Here is a 20,038-nt window from a genome sequence, read left to right on the forward strand (position 1 = left end):
GATGATCCATTTTCTGTAAAATGGTGCTTTATGTGAGATGGGCAAGGTACGGTATTTAACCTAAGGCCATCATATAATCCTATCCACTTTAATTCTCAAGGACTTAAGTATGTGTTCATATTATAGAATAACTCACCTGCAGAAGATCTGTTGTTGGTAAAGCTGCCTTTACACTTTCATTCCCAAGTCCAGAATCATCAGCATCAATGAGATTTTCCACAGGAACGTCTTGCTTTGGGTTCATGTAACTAAAGTCACTTTCACTGGCATCAAACCCCACACACACATTGTACGAGTAAGGGAATGTCAATGTTCCATTTCCATACTGAGAAAGAATTCTGGGATCAACTTGAGGATATAAATTAGAACTGAGGTTACTGAACATCGGGACTGGATCGGATTTCTTGCACTTTGAGATAATGACCAACATCACAGTGATAATAAATAGCAGTGAAATTAATCCAAGGGTGATGATTAGGTACAACTGTAAATTAGATTGTGGATTTTCTTCAGTTACTTGTTCATTGAATCTGGGAACCACCTGTTGGAAATTATTAGCAATAAGGAGATTTAGGGTAACTGTAGATGAGAGAGAAGGGTCTCCATTGTCCTTCACCATCACCACTATCTTATGATTCAGAACATCCTTCTCTTGAAAGATACGGGACGTCCTAATTTCTCCAGTATGCTGAGTAATGACAAAATAAGAAGGTTCTGACAACTGTAAAAAATGATAAGAGAGCCAAGCATTGTGTCCAGAGTCCGGATCTATGGCAACCACCTTAGTTATTAAGGAACCTTGTTCAGAATCAAAAGGGACCATCTCAAATGCATTCATACCTCCACTCTCTGCTGATGGGTACAGAATTTTCGGTGCATTATCGTTCTGATCCACAATATGGATAAGTAATGTTGCATTGCTGCTTAGAGATGGGGATCCATTGTCTCTAGCGTTTATTTCTATTATAAACTCTTTATGTTGTTCATAATCAAATGACCTCTGAGCATAGAGGACTCCAGTCTCTATATTGATGGAGAGATAGGAGGTGGCTGGAAGATCTTCAGTATTAGAGGTGGAGATGGAATAAAATATTTTTGCATTGACCCCAGTGTCAGGATCTGAAGCTTGTATACTGTATATTGAGGACCCTGGTAGATTGTTCTCTGGGACATAAGCAACATAAGTATTTCTGATAAACAATGGTGGGTTATCATTGACATCTGATATCTCCAGTGTGATAGTTCTTCTGCTGGAAAGTGGAGGAGATCCTCTGTCGGTGGCTAATACAGTAATGTTATAACTAGAGACCTTCTCTCTGTCCACGGAACTTGTGGTAACAATTCTGTAATAATTGTCAGATGATAAAACCAAATTAAATGGTATTTCTTCAAAAAGTTTACAGTCCACTTCTCCATTCTTTCCTGAGTCTTTATCATGAACTTCAATCAGAGCTATCATTGTACCCACAGCAGAATCCTCAGGAATAGGAGTAGATAATGAAGTGATGGATATCTCCGGAGCATTGTCATTCTCATCTATTACTTCTATCAGTACTTTACAATGGGTCAGAAGGCCTCCTCCATCTTTAGCTTGTACAGATAATTCATAATTATCCATTAGTTCAAAATCTAACTTATCATTTATTTTAATTTCCCCAGTCACAGGGTGGATGCTGAATGTTCCTGTATGATGGACGTTTCCTGAAGTTTTACTAAAGGAATATATAATCTGTGCATTGACCGCTTCATCCTTGTCTGTGGAGTTCACAGTGATTATCGTAGTGTTTACTGGAGTATTCTCATTTACACTGACTTTATATACTGACTGTGTGAATATTGGGAAATTATCATTAGCATCAGTAACAATGATCCTTATTAAAGCAGTTCCAGATCTCATAGGATTCCCTCCATCCATAGCTGTTAGTATGAGCTCATGAAGACTCTGTGTCTCTCTATCTAATGGTCTCTCTAGGACAAGCTCTAGAAATGTACTACCATCTGGATTACTGTCTTCACTCAGTGTGAAATACTGGTTATCACTGAGCTTATATGTCTGTACAGAATTAGATCCAGTATCTGGATCTTCTGCAGTTTGTAAAGCAAATCTGGTTCCTGCTGATGTTAATTCAATTGTTTCTAACATAAATATATCAGAGAAAAATGCAGGAGAATTATCATTTATATCATGGATTTCAACCTTTATCTTAACAATACTGAATGGATTCTCAACCACAGCATCAAATGTTAGGTAGCAGGAGCCTACTCTATTACACAATGTCTCTCTGTCTATCCTGTCCTTAATATAAAGATTTCCATTATCCAGATTTATATAGAAATATTTCTCTGAAACTCTGGATACAATCCTCAGTTTTCTAGATGAGAGCTGCTTAATATCTAATCCAAGGTCATCTGCAATATTTGCTATAACAGAGTCTTTCCTCATTTCTTCTACAATGGAATAATGAATCTGACCAGAGACTGAATGACACAGCCAAGAAAATAAGATAGAAATTACTTGCCATCTGAATCCTTTGTATTCCTGTGTATAAGGTTTCATCTCAGCCATGAGCTCCTTAATTCTTCCAAAAAATAATCTTATTCAAATCTGTATTAATAATCCAGTATGTTTCAGCAAATATAATTGTAAACCCAATAGTCCATTAAATCATGTAGAAGAAATCCAGAAAACGTCTGTGTCTCCTTGTGCAGATCTGCAGTGTGTGTGTGAGTATGGAAAACATCAGAGGATCCCCAATTCTACATTCTTCTTTTTATTGGTTAAACAGCGGCGCTCTGAGGTGAAAGTGAGGAACTGCAGTACTGATTTCTATTTTACCATTTATTACTAGTTCTAAGAGTTTATATATTTGTAAACAAAAAAATATTGAGGTTTTTATTTAAAATGTTTTCATACAAGAAGACATATATACACTTATATATGTAAAATATGTATCTATTTATATAAAGATAGAAAGAGAGAAAGTTTAAATAATCTGATATTAACAGTCGCTTTAGAATACACTTATAAGGGAAATCATTTTCCACTTAAAATTAAGACAGATATTTTATCATTTTAAGAATTTTTTATGCCTATCAATTAACTAGTCCTTCTTTTTATAATTTACACAGCATGTCATCCCATTAAAATATGAAAAATATTGTTTTTTATCATAACAATCCCAACAGACCATTGTGGAGGTTTATAATATAGTTGATAACTTGTGTCAAAGCTATATTCTCAGTTTATATGCAGTGTTAGGATTTAACAAGTTCCTATTATATAAGGTTTTAAAGTAATTTGTATTTGCTATATTACGTCAATAAAGTCAATAAAGAAAAAAAAAACTCATATAGACCCTCAGAACTCACGGTATTCATATACATACAAAAAAGTAGAATAGACCATCTTCAAGATTAGTATATTTGTAATTTATATTACCTTCTATTGTAAATGATAAAGATATTACACAAATAGGGAATTACTGTAACCATATTATTACTTATATATTACTATTATATATTTGTGTATAACATTATAATTTCTATCCTATTATTAAAATTAAAAGTCTGCTTTAATAAAATAGAGTTACATGTACTTAATACTTCAAGAATCATTACCCACATATATACAATCGCCACAAATGTAAATTGCAAAGCGTTTAGACTATGTACACATAAAAAATTATAAACAGAATGTATTTACTTAAAAAAAAACATATTTATACAGTTTTTAAAATAAATATATTTCTTTAAGAATTTTTGGTGATGTTTTATTAATTTTCTGTCATTAACTATATTTCAAAATAATCCAGAAATCTTGCAGTTTCACTCTGGCCACTGAGCCTCACAATAGATTGACACTTCCTGTTCCGTAGGGATTACTTTCACTAGTAATTTCATTATCATGACAGGCTGGATAACAATGAAAGGTAACAACTACAGATGTATCAGCTGTAAAATAGACTTCTGGTGCACAACATTAATAACATTGTGCACCATGGTGCTTCAAGTTATTTATGTAGCGAGGCTGGTATCATTCAAAGTGAATTAGAGGCAACCAGCGCAGGTGCATGGCAGCCAAGCTGCTATACCTGTATATATAGATAACACAGGAACCACCATTGACAATAGGTGATGGACACAGCTCCCCAACTATCCCTTCCTGCACAATGACCTCTGCACAGGTCACAGAACATGCCTAGAAAACCCTCCCATAGAAGTGAATGGATCCCCTCCTGTTTACAGGTTTCTATGGTCAGGGCAGGCCTAAGGTTGGATGGCGCCCTGTGCGGGATTCTCTATTGCTGCCCTCCACAAATTAAAAATGAACCACATATATAGACAAGCACAAACATATATATGCTGTACAGTACATACATATTTAGACATACAAGCAAATAAATAAATAACTATACATATAGACACATAGGTAAATATATATACATGCAGACACACACACACACACACACACACACACACACACACACATATATACATGCACAGACACATATATAATAGATAATAGATAAGACTGAATACAACATCTACTGCGTTTCTATGAAACACCACAGATAACACACAGTGATAACTCTCTGAGTACAGATAAAGTAATAGATTATACCTATAGTCCTATGTAACACCACAGATAACACAGTGATAACTCTGTGAGTACAGATCATGTAGTAGATGTGTAATGACGGGGTAGGGAGACAGACAGGTGAGCCCTAATCTACCCGCCACTCAGTCCCTGCCTACTTGCACGGCCCGTCCTAAGCGACAGCGTACAACTGGGCGACGGTCCCTACTCTCAATAAGTGTACGACAGACAAACAGACAAGGGTACACAGAAGCTAAGGGAAATGGGGAAGTTGCCCACGGCAACACCGTGAGCAACAGGAGTAGTGAACGAGCCGAGTCAAACCAGGAGTGTACGAGGTACCAAACGCAGAGCAGGAGCGTAGTCAGTAAAGCCAGAGTCAAAATGAAGCAAGGTCAATAATAATAGCAGGAGCAGCAGAGCCAGGAAACAATCACAGGCAGAGGACAAGCAGGAATTGAAGGTATTAATAGACCGAGGGCGGGATCTAGAACCGTCTGGCCAGGCGGTGATAGGTTCTCCCACTCCTGAGCCTACCAGCCTGAGTGGTAGCAGATCGAGTCACTCTATCAGACCTAGGAGCAGGTGCAGACTGATTAACCATGGGCGTCGACACAGAAGCTGTGTCTGGCAGAACCTTTACAAGATGTTACCTGAAGTCCTATGTAACACTGCAGATAACTCAGTGATAACATTCTGAGTACAGATAATAGTAGATGTTACATGCAGTCCTATGTAACACCACAGATAACACGCAGTGATATCTCTCTGAGTACAGAAAATGTAGTAGATGATACCTGCAGTCCTATGTAACACCACACATAACACAGTGATAGCTCTCTGAGTACAGATCTTGTAGTATATGTTACCTGCAGTCCTATGTAACACCACAGATAACACGCAGTGATATCTCTTTGAGTACAGAAAATGTAGTAGATGATACCTGCAGTCCTATGTAACACCACACATAACACAGTGATAGCTCTCTGAGTACAGATCTTGTAGTATATGTTACCTGCAGTCCTATGTAACACCACAGATAACACACAGTGATAACTCTGAGTACAGATAATGTAGTAGAAGTTACCTGCATTCCTATGTAACACCACAGATAACACAGTGATAGCTCTCTGAATACAGATCATGTAGTAGATATTACCTGCAGTCCTATGTAACACCACAGAGAAAACACAGTGATAACTCTCTGAGTGCAGATAATGTAGTAGATGTTACCTGCAGTCCTATGTAACACCACAGAGAACACACAGTGATAACGCTCTGAGTGCAGATAATGTAGTAGATGTTACCTGCAGTCCTATGTAACACCACAGATATCATACTCTGATAACTATACCCAGACAGGCAGAGACAAACACACACACACACACACACACACACACACACACACACACACACACACACACACCTTGACTTTTAGTGCATTAAATACAGTGGCTAAATCGCTTATCTTGACTTTTTCAATGAATTTTCAATAGCTTTTGTTGTGTGATATCACACTGCAGCAAGTTATCAGAATCAAATTAAAGATGGCTACATCCGTAGTCGCAGAGACATATACACACAAAGACATACGTACACAAATAGTCACTTACCATCTCTCCTTGCTGCACAGGCTTCTTGCAGGACAGACTGTGGGCGGAGCTTCCTCCGTGTGTGTAACGAAGCGCAGAGAACAGAGCTCAAAGGGTTTGCACAGTTGCGCCCCCTACATGCTGGGAGACTGCAGCGCCTTTGCACTCGCACAGGTCGCACACCCCTAAGGCCCACCCTGCCTATGATCCATGTGACTGTTATAAAGCGCATCTCTAAATGATGTTGATAGCACAGGCAAGATAGCTGCCCCATAATCATGTATAGAAAACTGAATAAGAAAATACAATCAGACAATAAAAAATACACTGGTAAATAATATGTTTCACTATCTGGTTTTACTGAGTAAAAACAAACAGATGATCCATTTTCTGTAAAATGGTGCTTTATGTGAGATGGACAATTTACGGTATTTAACCTAAGGCCATCATATAATCCTATCCACTTTAATTCTCAAGGACTTAAGTATGTGTTCATATTATAGAATAACTCACCTGCAGAAGATCTGTTGTTGGTAAAGCTGCCTTTACACTTTCATTCGCAAGTCCAGAATCATCAGCATCAATGAGATTTTCCACAGGAATGTCTTGATTTGGGTTCATGTAACTAAAGTCACTTTCACTGGCATCAAACCCCACACACACATTGTACGAGTAAGGGAATGTCAATGTTCCATTTCCATACTGAGAAAGAATTCTGGGATCAACTTGAGGATATAAATTAGAACTGAGGTTACTGAACATCGGGACCGGATCGGATTTCTTGCACTTTGAGATAATGACCAACATCACAGTGATAATAAAAAGCAGTGAAATTAATCCAAGGGTGATGATTAAGTACAACTGTAAATTAGATTGTGGATTTTCTTCAGTTACTTGTTCATTGAATCTGGGAACCACCTGTTGGAAATTATTAGCAATAAGGAGATTTAGGGTAACTGTAGATGAGAGAGAAGGGTCTCCATTGTCCTTCACCATCACCACTATCTTATGCTTCAGAACATCCTTCTCTTGAAAGATACGGGACGTCCTAATTTCTCCAGTATGCTGAGTAATGACAAAATAAGAAGGTTCTGACAACTGTAAAAAATGATAAGAGAGCCAAGCATTGTGTCCAGAGTCCGGATCTATGGCAACCACCTTAGTTATTAAGGAGCCTTGTTCAGAATCAAAAGGGACCATCTCAAATGCATTCATACCTCCACTGTCTGCTGATGGGTACAGAATTTTCGGTGCATTATCGTTCTGATCCACAATATGGATAAGTAATGTTGCATTGCTGCTTAGAGATGGGGATCCATTGTCTCTAGCGTTTATTTCTATTATAAACTCTTTATGTTGTTCATAATCAAATGACCTCTGAGCATAGAGGACTCCAGTCTCTATATTGATGGAGAGATAGGAGGTGGCTGGAAGATCTTCAGTATTAGAGGTGGAGATGGAATAAAATATTTTTGCATTGTCCCCAGTGTCGGGATCTGAAGCTTGTATACTGTATATTGAGGACCCTGGTAAATTGTTCTCTGGGACATAAGCAACATAAGTATTTCTGATAAACACTGGTGGGTTGTCATTGACATCTGATATCTCCAGTGTGATGGTTCTTCTGCTGGAAAGTGGAGGAGATCCTCTGTCCGTGGCTAATACAGTAATGCTATAACTAGAAACCTTCTCTCTGTCCATGGAACTTGTGGTAACAATTCTGTAATAATTGTCAGATGATAAAACCAAATTAAATGGTATTCCTTCCAAAAGTTTACAGTCCACTTCTCCATTCTTTCCTGAGTCTTTATCATGAACTTCAATCAGAGCTATCATTGTACCCAGAGCAGAATCCTCAGGAATAGGAGTAGATAGTGAAGTCATGGATATCTCTGGAGCATTGTCATTCTCATCTATTACATCTATCAGTACTTTACAATGGGTCACAAGGCCTCCTCCATCTTTAGCTTGTACAGAGAGCTCGTAGTCCCTGGTTAGTTCAAAATCTATTTGTTTGTCTATTTTAATGTCTCCACTTGCTGGATGAATACTAAAAATGTGATGGTAAATATTTGCTGAGGTTTTGCTGAAAGAATATGTGATATGTCCATTAACCCCTTCATCTATGTCAGTTGCATTTACAGTGATTACTGTAGTGTTGACCAGAATATTTTCTACTACACTGACTTTATATACTTCTTGGGAAAATACTGGAAAATTATCATTGACATCAGTAACAATGATTTGTATTAATGCAGTTTCAGATCTCATAGGATTTCCTCCATCCATAGCTGTAAGAATCAGGTTATGATTATTTTGGATCTCTCTATCCAAGGTTTTCTCTAACAGAAGCTCTGGAGATTTACTCCCATCATTGCTGACCTTCTCACTCAGTGTAAAATACTGGTTATCACTGAGCTTGTAGGATTGTATAGAATTAATACCAATATCTGGATCCTCTGCATTCTGTAATGCAAATCTTGTTCCTGGTGAAGTAGATTCTATCATTTCTACAGTAAAAGTTTCATGAAAAAATCTTGGTGAATTGTCATTTATATCCTGAATTTCTATTTTAACTTTGAATATGTTAAAAGGATTTTCAACCACAGCATCAAATGTTAGGTAGCAGGAGGCTGCTCTCCCACATAATGTCTCTCTGTCTATCCTGTTCTTAATATACAGATTTCCATTATTCAGATTTACATAGAAATATCTCTCTGAAGCTCTGGATACAATCCTCAGTTTTCTAGATGAGAGCTGCTTAATATCTAATGCAAGGTCATCTGCAATATTTGCTATAACAGAGTCTTTCCTCATTTCTTCTACAATGGAATAATGAATCTGTCCAGAGACTGAATGACACAGCCAAGAAAATAAGATAGAAATTACTTGCCATCTGAATCCTTTGTATTCCTGTGTATAAGGTTTCATCTCAGCCATCAGCTCCTTAATTCTTCAAAAAAATAATCTTATTCAGATCTGTATTAATAATCCAGTATGTTTCAGCAAATGTAATTGTAAACCCAATAGTCCATTAAATAATGTAGAAGAAATCCAGAAAATGCCTGTGTCTCCTTGTGCAGATCTGCAGTGTGTGTGAGTAAGGAAAAAATGAGATGATCCCCAATTCTACATTGTTCTTTTTATTGGTTAAACAGCGGCGCTCTGAGGTGAAAGTGAGGAATTGCAGTCCTGAGTTTTTTTTGTTAACATTCCATATTAGTACTATTGGTTTACACTGTACATTTGTAAGCATAAACTGAGTTTTTATTGTTAATGTTCTGCACACACGCGCGCGCGCACACACACACACACACACACACACACACACACACACGTATGTGTGTGTGTATATATATATATATATATATATATATATATATATATTCTTTTTGTTAACTTGGATATAATCCCATATGGATAGGTATGCTTCTAGAGATAGAACAAGATCGGACATAGGATTGTAAGTGCAGAAAACTTACCTCATTATATATTCATTATAACTATAAATTTACTTTCACTCTTTATTGTCACATGAAATATAAATCTTTTGTATATATATTTTTAACTTTGGAGTACTGGTAGGTGGCATATTGCTTCAAATGCACCTGATTTTTCAGTTTATAAGAGATGCTTCTATTTAAGTTTGAAAAATATATCTCTATAATATCCTCTGAATATCTCATAATATCTAAGGTTATGCTATCGGTTGCACTCAAATTTCTACTATATTACAATAAAAAACAAAAATTCAAGGAACATAAATAATACTTACTTAGACACTCATATCTCAGTGTATAGCTCATTGCAAACAATCATAATACAGCTGCAATTTAGGGTCTGTATTATGGCCAATCACACAGTTCTACTGAATTGAACTTAGATTACCCTCGGGTGCTATGGTGATCCATGGTTTGTTTTGTAGAACTAAGAGGGATTTGGGTGCTGCTGCCATAATACAGTCTATAAGGGGCCTTAGGATGTACAAAGAAAATAAATAATAGTAATAGTAAGAGAAACAAGTACGCAAATATCTTATAGTTAAAATACTGTAAATTGCAAAGATATTAGCATGACTGTGACCATAAAATGTATAAAACATGAGAAATAAATCAAGATTTTCTCTAATATCTCAAGTCAGAGTTTTCAATGTTGATTATATCAAGTTGCAAGTCTTAATATTAGAATATGAGCTGATCACAAGGAGTCTTACTACCACCATCACAGGGAAACTGACACATTACATGGTGCACATTGAAACCAATGTCTGTATAAAGCTTGGAAAGGTCGGGTCCTCCAAAGAGAGGTACTCATTCTAGCTAATCTCTACTTTATTGATTTAGGTCATGTATGAGGGACTCTTTTTTATTAAATCAGAATACAGTTATTAAGTATTTGAAAATGGTTTTCTACAGCAGGCAACTACTATAAAACCATGGATGCTAAAATAGAGATCTGTAATAAAGCATTTTAGCCTCCATTGTCCTATTAGAGAGATATATGGCTCCATTATAGGACATTTTCCAGAGAAACACTGGCATTGCTCATTTCTATTGTGTGCAGTTGTATTTTTATATGCTCAGCTCTTATACATACACCCTTAAGCCATAACGTTAAAACCACCTGCCTAATATTGTTTCTCCTCATTTCACCAAAACAGCTTTGACCCAACAAGGCATGGACTCCTCAAGACCTCTGAAAGTTTCCTGTGATATCTGGCTCCAAGATGTTAGCATCAGATCCAAGTCCTGAAAGTTGCGAGGTGGGGTGTCAATGGATTGGTTTTCCAGCACATTATATCTCAGAGATGCTCTTACAGATTGAGATCTGGGGAATTTGAAGGCCAAGTCAACAGCTTGAACTCTTTGTCATGTTCCTCAAACCATTCCGGAGAAATGTTTGCTGTCTAGCAGGGCGTATTATCCTTCTGAAAGAGGCCTCTGTCATTAGGAATACTATTGCAATGAAGGGTGTATTTGGTTTGTAGCAATATTTAAGTCAGTGGTATGTGTCAGTATAACATCCACATAACATGCCAAGACCCAAGGTTTCCAAGCAGAACAGAACATTATACTGCCTCCGCCTGCCTCTTTCCATAGTGCATCCTGGTGCTATAGTGCCTGGTCCACATGATGTAAAAGAAAACGTGATTTATCGGAATAGGCCACCTTCCTCCATGATCCAGTTATGATGCTTATATGCGCATTGTAGGCGTTTTTGATGATGGACAGGGGTCACTTTAATCGGTCAGCAGCTACACAGCCCCAAATACAGCAAATGATTCAATGTGTGTTCTGACACCTTTTTATCACAGCTGGCATGAACTTTTTCAGCAATTTTTGCTACTGTAGCTAGTCTGTGGAATCGGACTAGATGGGCAAGCTTTTGCTCCCCGCGCCATCAATGAGCCATGGGGGCCCATGACCTTGTCACCAGTTCACTAGTTGTCCTTTTTTTTTATCACTTTTGATCCACTAAATACCGGAAACACCCCACAAGACCTGGCGTTTTGGAGATGCTCTGACCCAGTCATCTAGCCATTACAATTTCTCCCTTGTCAAAGTCGCTCAGATCCTTACACTTGCCCATTTTTCCTTCTTGGAACACCTTAACTTCAAGGATGGACTGTTCACTTACTGCCTTATATATCCCACACCTTAACAGGTGCTATTGTACCGAGACAATCAATGTTGTTCACATGTAGATGTATATGTATATTTACATCTACATATATATATATGTATATATATATATATATATATACATATATATATATATATGTATATATGTATATATATATATATATATATATTTATATATGTATATATATATATATATATATATACATATATATATAGAGATATATCGATATCAATATCTATCTATCTATCTATCTATCTATCTATCTATCTATCTATCTATCTATCTATCTATCTATCTATCTACATATATATATATATATATATATTTTTTTTTGCTATAGCATTTTTTTATAATGCAATATCTAAATTTTAATAATACCAAATATAGTCTATTCAATTAAGAAATCCAGTTTGTGCAAATAACTTATGTAGTTCACAAGATACATAATATACAGTACGTTAACGCAAGAACCAGATCATGTTAATATTTTTCCTATTTCTTATATTTATCAATAATATTTGATTTATCACAAGATCACAAACCAGTGCAATCTATAAATCTGCTCTATTTAAAGAGAGAGACATTCAAACATTTTATAACTTATATCCTTATCTAGAACAATATCCCTCCAGGTTTGTGATCTCTACTTTGTCCTCTCTGAAGTTTTCCCACCAATATCTAACTAAAGATTTAAAAAAATATATTAATTACCAAATTAATATTATGTCAAAAATGTGAATTTTATATGGTATCTAACATAATGGAGGGGTACAATCCCATTAATATTCTAGGCTAAATCCAAGCAAAAATTGACAAGTTAGAAAGACTTATGGAACTCTACATGGCCCCAAAGTTATATACTATCTAGCTGAATGGGACCATCCTGTCCTCTCCTAGGTTTGAAGCCTGAGTTGGACTTTACAATAGGGCAATTCTTGTACACCAATATTAACAAAAACGTTTTTCTGATGGACTTATATGTTAAACCCACGGACCTTAATAATCTATTATGGTTCAAAAGCAATTTTTGAAGACCTACAGTAATCTTTATCTTCTAGTGAAATGCTACTTGTAAAATGGGTGTAAATGCCCTACAAATATATGACATGGATGATATATTGACGGATGATACATTGACTGTGTTTTCAATATGGATATAGGTAATTGTATAGAATTTGACTTGTTTCTACAAGAGATCAACACTGTCGATCCACAATTACAATTGACTATGACCGCTTTATGAACAGAATTACAATTTCTTGATGTTCTGGTAAAGGAAGTGGGTACAGAATTAATCTGTGTGTAAACCCATGGATTCTAACAATTTTCTGCCTTTCAGAAGTGGTCACCAAAAAGTCATGGTGAAATCTTTACCTAAGTCAACTATTGAGAGGTAAAACAATTGTGAGTGAAGTAGATGTATCTGATGACAGGTTGAATGCATTGTGCCCAAAAATTTGGAACCGCGGTTTCCCCAAACCATTGCTGACGGACATAAACAACAGGTTAAGAGCAAACCGATAAGGGAATTTCTGAAATCAAGGTGGAAGAAAGGCAATACTCAGATTTCATCATTCATGTAGACATACAGCACACTTAGTCCAAGAATAACTAAATTTTATAAAGCAATTGGTATGTTCTCCAGAATGGACACCACAAAATCTGTGAATTTACCTCCACGACTAAAGGAGGCCTCGTAATCTTAAAGACAGGCTGATCAAATTGGATGTGGGATCCACGAACATATTAACACAATTGTATCTGTCAAAACCGAGGACTGGGAACTTCCTTTGCCTGGGTTGCTGTAACTTCAATGCTATACCAAGAGGGGATACATTTATGCACCCCAGAACAGGCAAAAAATACACCCTATAACTTAGCAAGTGATATTGACAGTCTTTGCCAAGACATAATATGTGATTGCTTTAGTTATGTATTGACATGCACTAACCGGTACACACATGTTTAATGGCAGGCGTTGCTAATACGCAAGGAACTTGTATGATTACCATAGTTTCGGTCAGGACATTATTTACAGTTACACAGTACAGTACTTACATCGTATCTATATAACAGGTCAGAGTTATATCTCAGTACTCTTTATTTAAATAACTGGCGGTCTTTATGTCAAGGAGGAGAGGAATGAGAACTTTTAGCCCATTGTCTGGGGGAAACACGGACTTATGTAGTTCTTCTGTCGTGGTTGCCATAATCATTATGTCACCTGGTATGCTGCACGGTTTTAGAAATGTAGCAATGCTGTTTCTTTATCTATTGACCTGCACAGTAAATCTCACTGTGAAGCGTTCCAGTCTCCCAGGAGAGATAACGTCACATTACAATCACTTGTTGTTTTGATTTGGAGCATCGTGGTTACCTTAGGGACGTTGTTGCATTGCCCTGTCAGACAAAACCAAACGATCTGGAGCGCCCTGGTTACCATAATTACGTAGCTGATGTCAAATCGATGCCGAGGCTGTGGACATGCACTAGAAACACTTGGAGATGCCAGTGAACCCATGAGTGATGTCTTCATCTCCTGTTTGCTGCCATGATGGGACTTTTGGTCAGGTTCTACTAAAGGTGATTGTTTGCAGTGCTGCTTCATCTCTTTATGTGTACATTCATTTGCGTCGTAAGCACCTATGAGTTTTGAGTTTGTATTTGAAATACTACAACTTTCACTACTGGGGACCATGAATATCCCATTATATGTATAGATAATGTGGTCACCATTACAATAAGTCATTACCAGCTGGCAAAAAGGAGGCATCAGAAGAAGCAGAGAAGCAGATCTGAGTGGTGAATGTACAGCAGAAAGGTATCTTATTGTTATTAGATTATAGAAACATGGTTTTGGAGATAGAATTAGGCTAATTTTTTAATCAGGTGCTATTACTACCTTTTACCTTAATATGAATATTTTTTTAAATATCTGAAAAAATTCTGTGAATCAGTAATCTTTATGGAAAAAAATCACATTTTTAATGAATGACTTTCTTTGTTTCTTTATAATCTGCTTGTGAACAAATTACACACAAAATTAGGATAGATGAACATAGAATTGGCTATGTGCCTATATTTTAGATAAACTCACCTGCAGAAGATCTGTTGTTGGTAAAGCTTCTTTTACACTTTCATTCCCAAGTCCAGAATCATCAGCATCAATGAGATTTTCCACAGGAATGTCTTGATTTGGGTTCATGTAACTAAAGTCACTTTCACTGGCATCAAACCCCACACACACATTGTACGAGTAAGGGAATGTCAATGTTCCATTTCCATACTGAGAAAGAATTCTGGGATCAATTTGAGGATATAAATTAGAACTGAGGTTACTGAACATCGGGACCGGATCGGATTTCTTGCACTTTGAGATAATGACCAACATCACAGTGATAATAAATAGCAGTGAAATTAATCCAAGGGTGATGATTAGGTACAACTGTAAATTAGATTGTGGATTTTCTTCAGTTACTTGTTCATTGAACCTGGGAACCACCTGTTGGAAATTATTAGCAATAAGGAGATTTAGGGTAACTGTAGATGAGAGAGAAGGGTCTCCATTGTCCTTCACCATCACCACTATCTTATGATTCAGAACATCCTTCTCTTGAAAGATACGGGACGTCCTAATTTCTCCAGTATGCTGAGTAATGACAAAATAAGAAGGTTCTGACAACTGTAAAAAATGATAAGAGAGCCAAGCATTGTGTCCAGAGTCCGGATCTATGGCAACCACCTTAGTTATTAAGGAGCCTTGTTCAGAATCAAAAGGGACCATCTCAAATGCATTCATACCTCCACTCTCTGCTGATGGGTACAGAATTTTCGGTGCATTATCGTTCTGATCCACAATATGGATAAGTAATGTTGCATCGCTGCTTAGAGATGGGGATCCATTGTCTCTAGCGTTTATTTCTATTATAAACTCTTTATGTTGTTCATAATCAAATGACCTCTGAGCATAGAGGACTCCAGTCTCTATATTGATGGAGAGATAGGAGGTGGCTGGAAGATCTTCAGTATTAGAGGTGGAGATGGAATAAAATATTTTTGCATTGACCCCAGTGTCAGGATCTGAAGCTTGTATACTGTATATTGAGGACCCTGGTAAATTGTTCTCTGGGACATAAGCAACATAAGTATTTCTGATAAACACTGGTGGGTTGTCATTGACATCTGATATCTCCAGTGTGATGGTTCTTCTGCTGGAAAGTGGAGGAGATCCTCTGTCGGTGACTAATACAGTAATGTTATAACTAGAAACCTTCTCTCTGTCCACGGAACTTGTGGTAACAATTCTGTAATAATTGTCAGATGATAAAACCAAATTAAATGGTATTCCTTCCAAAAGTTTACAGTCCACTTCTCCATTCTTTCCTGAGTCTTTATCATGAACTTCAATCAGAGCTATCATTGTACCCAGAGCAGAATCCTCAGGAATAGGAGTAGATAATGAAGTGATGGATATCTCTGGAGAATTGTCATTCTCATCTATTACTTCTATTAACACTTTACAATGGGAAGCAAGATCACCTCCATCTTTAGCTTGAACAGATAATTCATAATTCTTTGTTTGTTCAAAATCTAAATTATTATTTATTTTAATTTCACCAGTCTCAGGGTGGATGCTGAATGTTCCTGTACGATGGATTTTTCTAGACGTTTTACTAAAAGAATATGTGACCTGTCCATTGACCCCTTCATCCTTGTCTGTGGAGTTCACAGTGATTATCGTAGTGTTTACTGGAGTATTCTCATTTACACTGACTTTATATACTGACTGTGTGAATATTGGAAAATTATCATTAACATCAGTAACAATGATCCTTATTAAAGCAGTTCCAGATCTCATAGGATTCCCTCCATCCATAGCTGTTAGTATGAGCTCATGAAGACTCTGCGTCTCTCTATCTAATGGTCTCTCTAGGACAAGCTCTAGAAATGTATTACCATCTGGATTACTGTCTTCACTCAGTGTGAAATACTGGTTATCACTGAGCTTATATGTCTGTACAGAATTAGATCCAGTATCTTGATCTTCTGCTGTTTGTAAAGCAAATCTGGTTCCTGCTGATGTTAATTCTATTGTTTTTAAAGTCAATACATCAGAGAAGAAGATTGGAGAATTGTCATTTATATCCTGGATTTCTGCTTTTACCTTGGTAATGCTAAATGGGTTTTCAACCACAGCATCAAATGTTAGGTAACATGAATCTTCTGCCCCACACAATGTCTCTCTGTCTATCCTGTCCTTAATATACAGATTTCCATTATCCATATTTACATAGAAATATCTCTCTGAAGCTCTGGATACAATCCTCAGTTTTCTAGATGAGAGCTGCTTAATATCTAATCCAAGGTCATCTGCAATATTTGCTATAACAGAGTCTTTCCTCATTTCTTCTACAATGAAATAATGAATCTGACCAGAGACTGAATGACACAGCCAGGAAAATAAGATAGAAATTGTTACTTGCCATCTGAGTCCTTTGCAAATATATTCAGTTGATTTCATTGTTGCTCCTGAATTGTTCAGATTTGGAAGGTCAGATGTTGTAGTCCTGTAAAATGTGTAAAGCCTAATAAATTCCAATATTCTGCTGTTTATATGGTGAAAATCCAAACATGACTGTGCTGCGTCTTGCAGATCTTCAGTGTGTGAATGCTGAAAACACCAGTGCAATTCCAGTTCTAATTTTTTGCTTATTGGTTAAACAGCGGCGCTCTGAGGTGAAAGTGAGGAACTGCGGTTCTGGATAATCATTGCCTGTTCTTCCCTGCTATCCTCATGAATTTTTGAGTGTAATAGACTTTTTTATTAAACCTTTTTACCAAATTAAAAAAGTTACATTTTAGATTTTTAGAACACTTTTTTTTTTAATCTATATTTGTGGTATACATAATTATACATGACTTGGATATAAAAAAGAAAACTTATATGTAAATATCATCTACAAATAATTATAAAGAGTTTAATTTGCCTTACGTGCTATATTTAGAAAACAAATATAGTTAAAAACAAAAACACCTGTTTCCTAAATATAACATCTTGTTTTTCATTTAATGGTGAATTTTTTATTATATATTTATAACGTTAGAAAAAAAGACGCAAGTTATAACTCAAACTTCTGAAAAACCAATATCAGTTTCTAACAAATGTCAAAAGTGCTTTCAGTGTTGGGTTTTTATGTCACATGATCCAAATTTATTTTAGAGAATGTATTTAAATATAACATAAATTTCTTAAAACATAAGTGAAATGTGTTAGAATTCTAACACTTTTAAATTATAATTCAGTTTTGCAGTTGTGCCTGCCATCTTTATATTCTGGATATCAGATCTTTCTCTCTGTCTCTCTCTGTCTCTCTCTCTCTGTTTGTCTGTCTGTCTCTCTGTTAATGCAGTATTATTATACTTAAAAATGATGTAAACAATAAAATATTTAAGAATTGTATATCTATGAGAATAGGAATAATTCCTAAGGTATAGCATTACTATTTGTATGTATAAATAGTAAGGCATTGCATACAAATGCTAAAAGATGTTGTCTTATATAGACAATTCCTTTTAAAGTGTACCATTAGAGCATATGGATATTATAGTGAAGTGGACATAAGACCTGCTAACAAAGAGCAATTCTTGCTCTGGCAAACAAGGAAATGTATAGCCATCATCATACTCCCCCTGGAGTTAACTGTCGATTGTCAGGGGTTTCTGAAGCCGGAATTACAGCGATCAGCTGATTATTAACCCAGCTTCATGGTTGTTATGATGAAACAACCCTATTAAATTTTACAGCATAGAATTAATAATGTGCAGGAGTGGATAAAAACTTATAGTTTTTGGGAATATGTCAAAACTTGGACTTGTATTATGATTATGTATTTGTAATCCTATCTATTGATCAAGAAGCAATAAGCTACTGTAAAAGTTTCAATAAACCTCACTGTGAATATATTTACATTATTGGTCAAATCACAAGAATAAAATAGAATTGTTCATGAAAGCAAATAAATAGGAGTAAAATGGTAAAATTATACAAATATCTGTATCATCACCAACATTTTATAGGTTATAATTACATTTTTGCTTTTTAACAAAAAATGCAGACGTATGTGACTACTTTCAAAGCATGGCCACTGTCCAGATCAATAGCATGTTGATAGGGTCTTTATATGCAACCCAAGCTTACAACTAAATTTCTTATCTTAAAGGGTAACTTCAAACCACAACCTTAGCAAACCTCCACTAATATGTAAAAAACAATTTCATAAAAACAGAAACATGATACATATGAATCACAATTATGAAAGAAGTGGGAGCCTTACAATAATAGACCATGGAGGACGCAGGGAAAGTAGTTTTGTCTATACAAAATAACTAATTTAAAGTACCTGTTATGTGACGGTTTACATGAAATTTCTCTGTGACAACAAGATCCTTAAAGGGGTTGTCTGACATTGTAAAATAAACTCTGTTTTCTTTAAAGAAACAGTACGACTCTTGCTCATGGGCTGCCAACACCATTCCATTGAGCTGAAACACCAGACCCTTTTTTTTCTAATCTCATTCAAACCCTTTATTTCTTAATGCATTAAATATTAATTAAATAACAAGACAGATAAACATCCAACAACAATGTCTTATTCTGGCTTGAGAAAGGCCCTGCGTTGCTGAAACGCTCGTTGCTTTTAATGACGGTATGAATAAAAACTAAGCATTATTTGATAACTCTGGTGCATTGGACTTTGCTTTTCCTCTTAAATATGAATTAAATTACAAGAGAGAAATACATCAAATAAAAAAAAACCAATACCAATTCAAGGAATTTAATTTATGAGCTTGTTTTGGGCAATTTCTTAGTTATCTAGATCAAAATCTTATTTGACTTTTAAGTCTAAAAGTCTATTTTATAGGTCTATTTTATATTGCTATTAAGCAGCATAAACATTGTTTGATTAAGGCAGAGGTAACAATTTCCATCAATATTTACAGACAGCATCATGGGATCAACTGGAAAATAAGTGCCAGGGCATTTGGTAAGTACAACTGCAAACTAAAATGAAGAACATTATCACTGATATCGTCACTGAGTTTTCTTGTGATCTTGTGTACAGCAATAATATTAAAGAGATTTTTCTAACAATAGGGCATAAAATATTAAGATAATAAACTTTAATTATTTACCATGCTATGTAAT

The 20,038-nt window shown here is 35.9% G+C and overlaps 2 protein-coding genes across 11 annotated transcripts in view; both read right to left on the reverse strand.

The window, feature by feature from the left end:
• Positions 1-20,038, reverse strand: part of LOC142748889 (protocadherin gamma-C5-like) — a 352,928-nt gene that overhangs the window by 225,846 nt on the left and 107,044 nt on the right. Inside the window, exon 1 of one of the 10 annotated variants that reach the window (XM_075856231.1) lies at positions 137-2,706. The exons of the other annotated variants lie outside the window; for them this stretch is intronic. Within the exon in view, the coding sequence (XP_075712346.1) occupies positions 137-2,566 (2,430 nt within the window). The 5' untranslated portion in view covers positions 2,567-2,706. Of the gene's footprint in view, positions 1-136; positions 2,707-20,038 lie in introns of those variants that run through there. 10 annotated transcript variants of the gene reach the window in all.
• LOC142748486 (protocadherin gamma-B1-like) lies at positions 6,375-9,212 on the reverse strand. The gene is made up of 2 exons (XM_075855576.1): positions 6,703-9,212; positions 6,375-6,479 (listed from the first exon to the last, which is right to left on the reverse strand). The coding sequence occupies exons 1-2, from the start codon at positions 9,127-9,129 to the stop codon at positions 6,375-6,377; spliced, it is 2,532 nt and encodes an 843-aa protein (XP_075711691.1). The 5' UTR covers positions 9,130-9,212.

The sequence above is a fragment of the Rhinoderma darwinii genome, chromosome 3 (assembly GCF_050947455.1).
Source record: "Rhinoderma darwinii isolate aRhiDar2 chromosome 3, aRhiDar2.hap1, whole genome shotgun sequence".
In the NCBI taxonomy this organism is placed as follows: Eukaryota; Metazoa; Chordata; class Amphibia; order Anura; family Rhinodermatidae; genus Rhinoderma; species Rhinoderma darwinii.

What these genes read in the sequence shown, in the direction of transcription:
- LOC142748486 (XM_075855576.1), bottom strand. Translation starts at nt 9,129, where the DNA reads ATGGCTGAGATGAAACCTTATACACAGGAATACAAAGGATTCAGATGG. An exon ending in CAACAACAGATCTTCTGCAG is followed by an intron (nt 6,480 to 6,702) that starts GTGAGTTATTCT and finishes TTTCTTATTCAG; the next exon opens with TTTTCTATACATGATTATGG.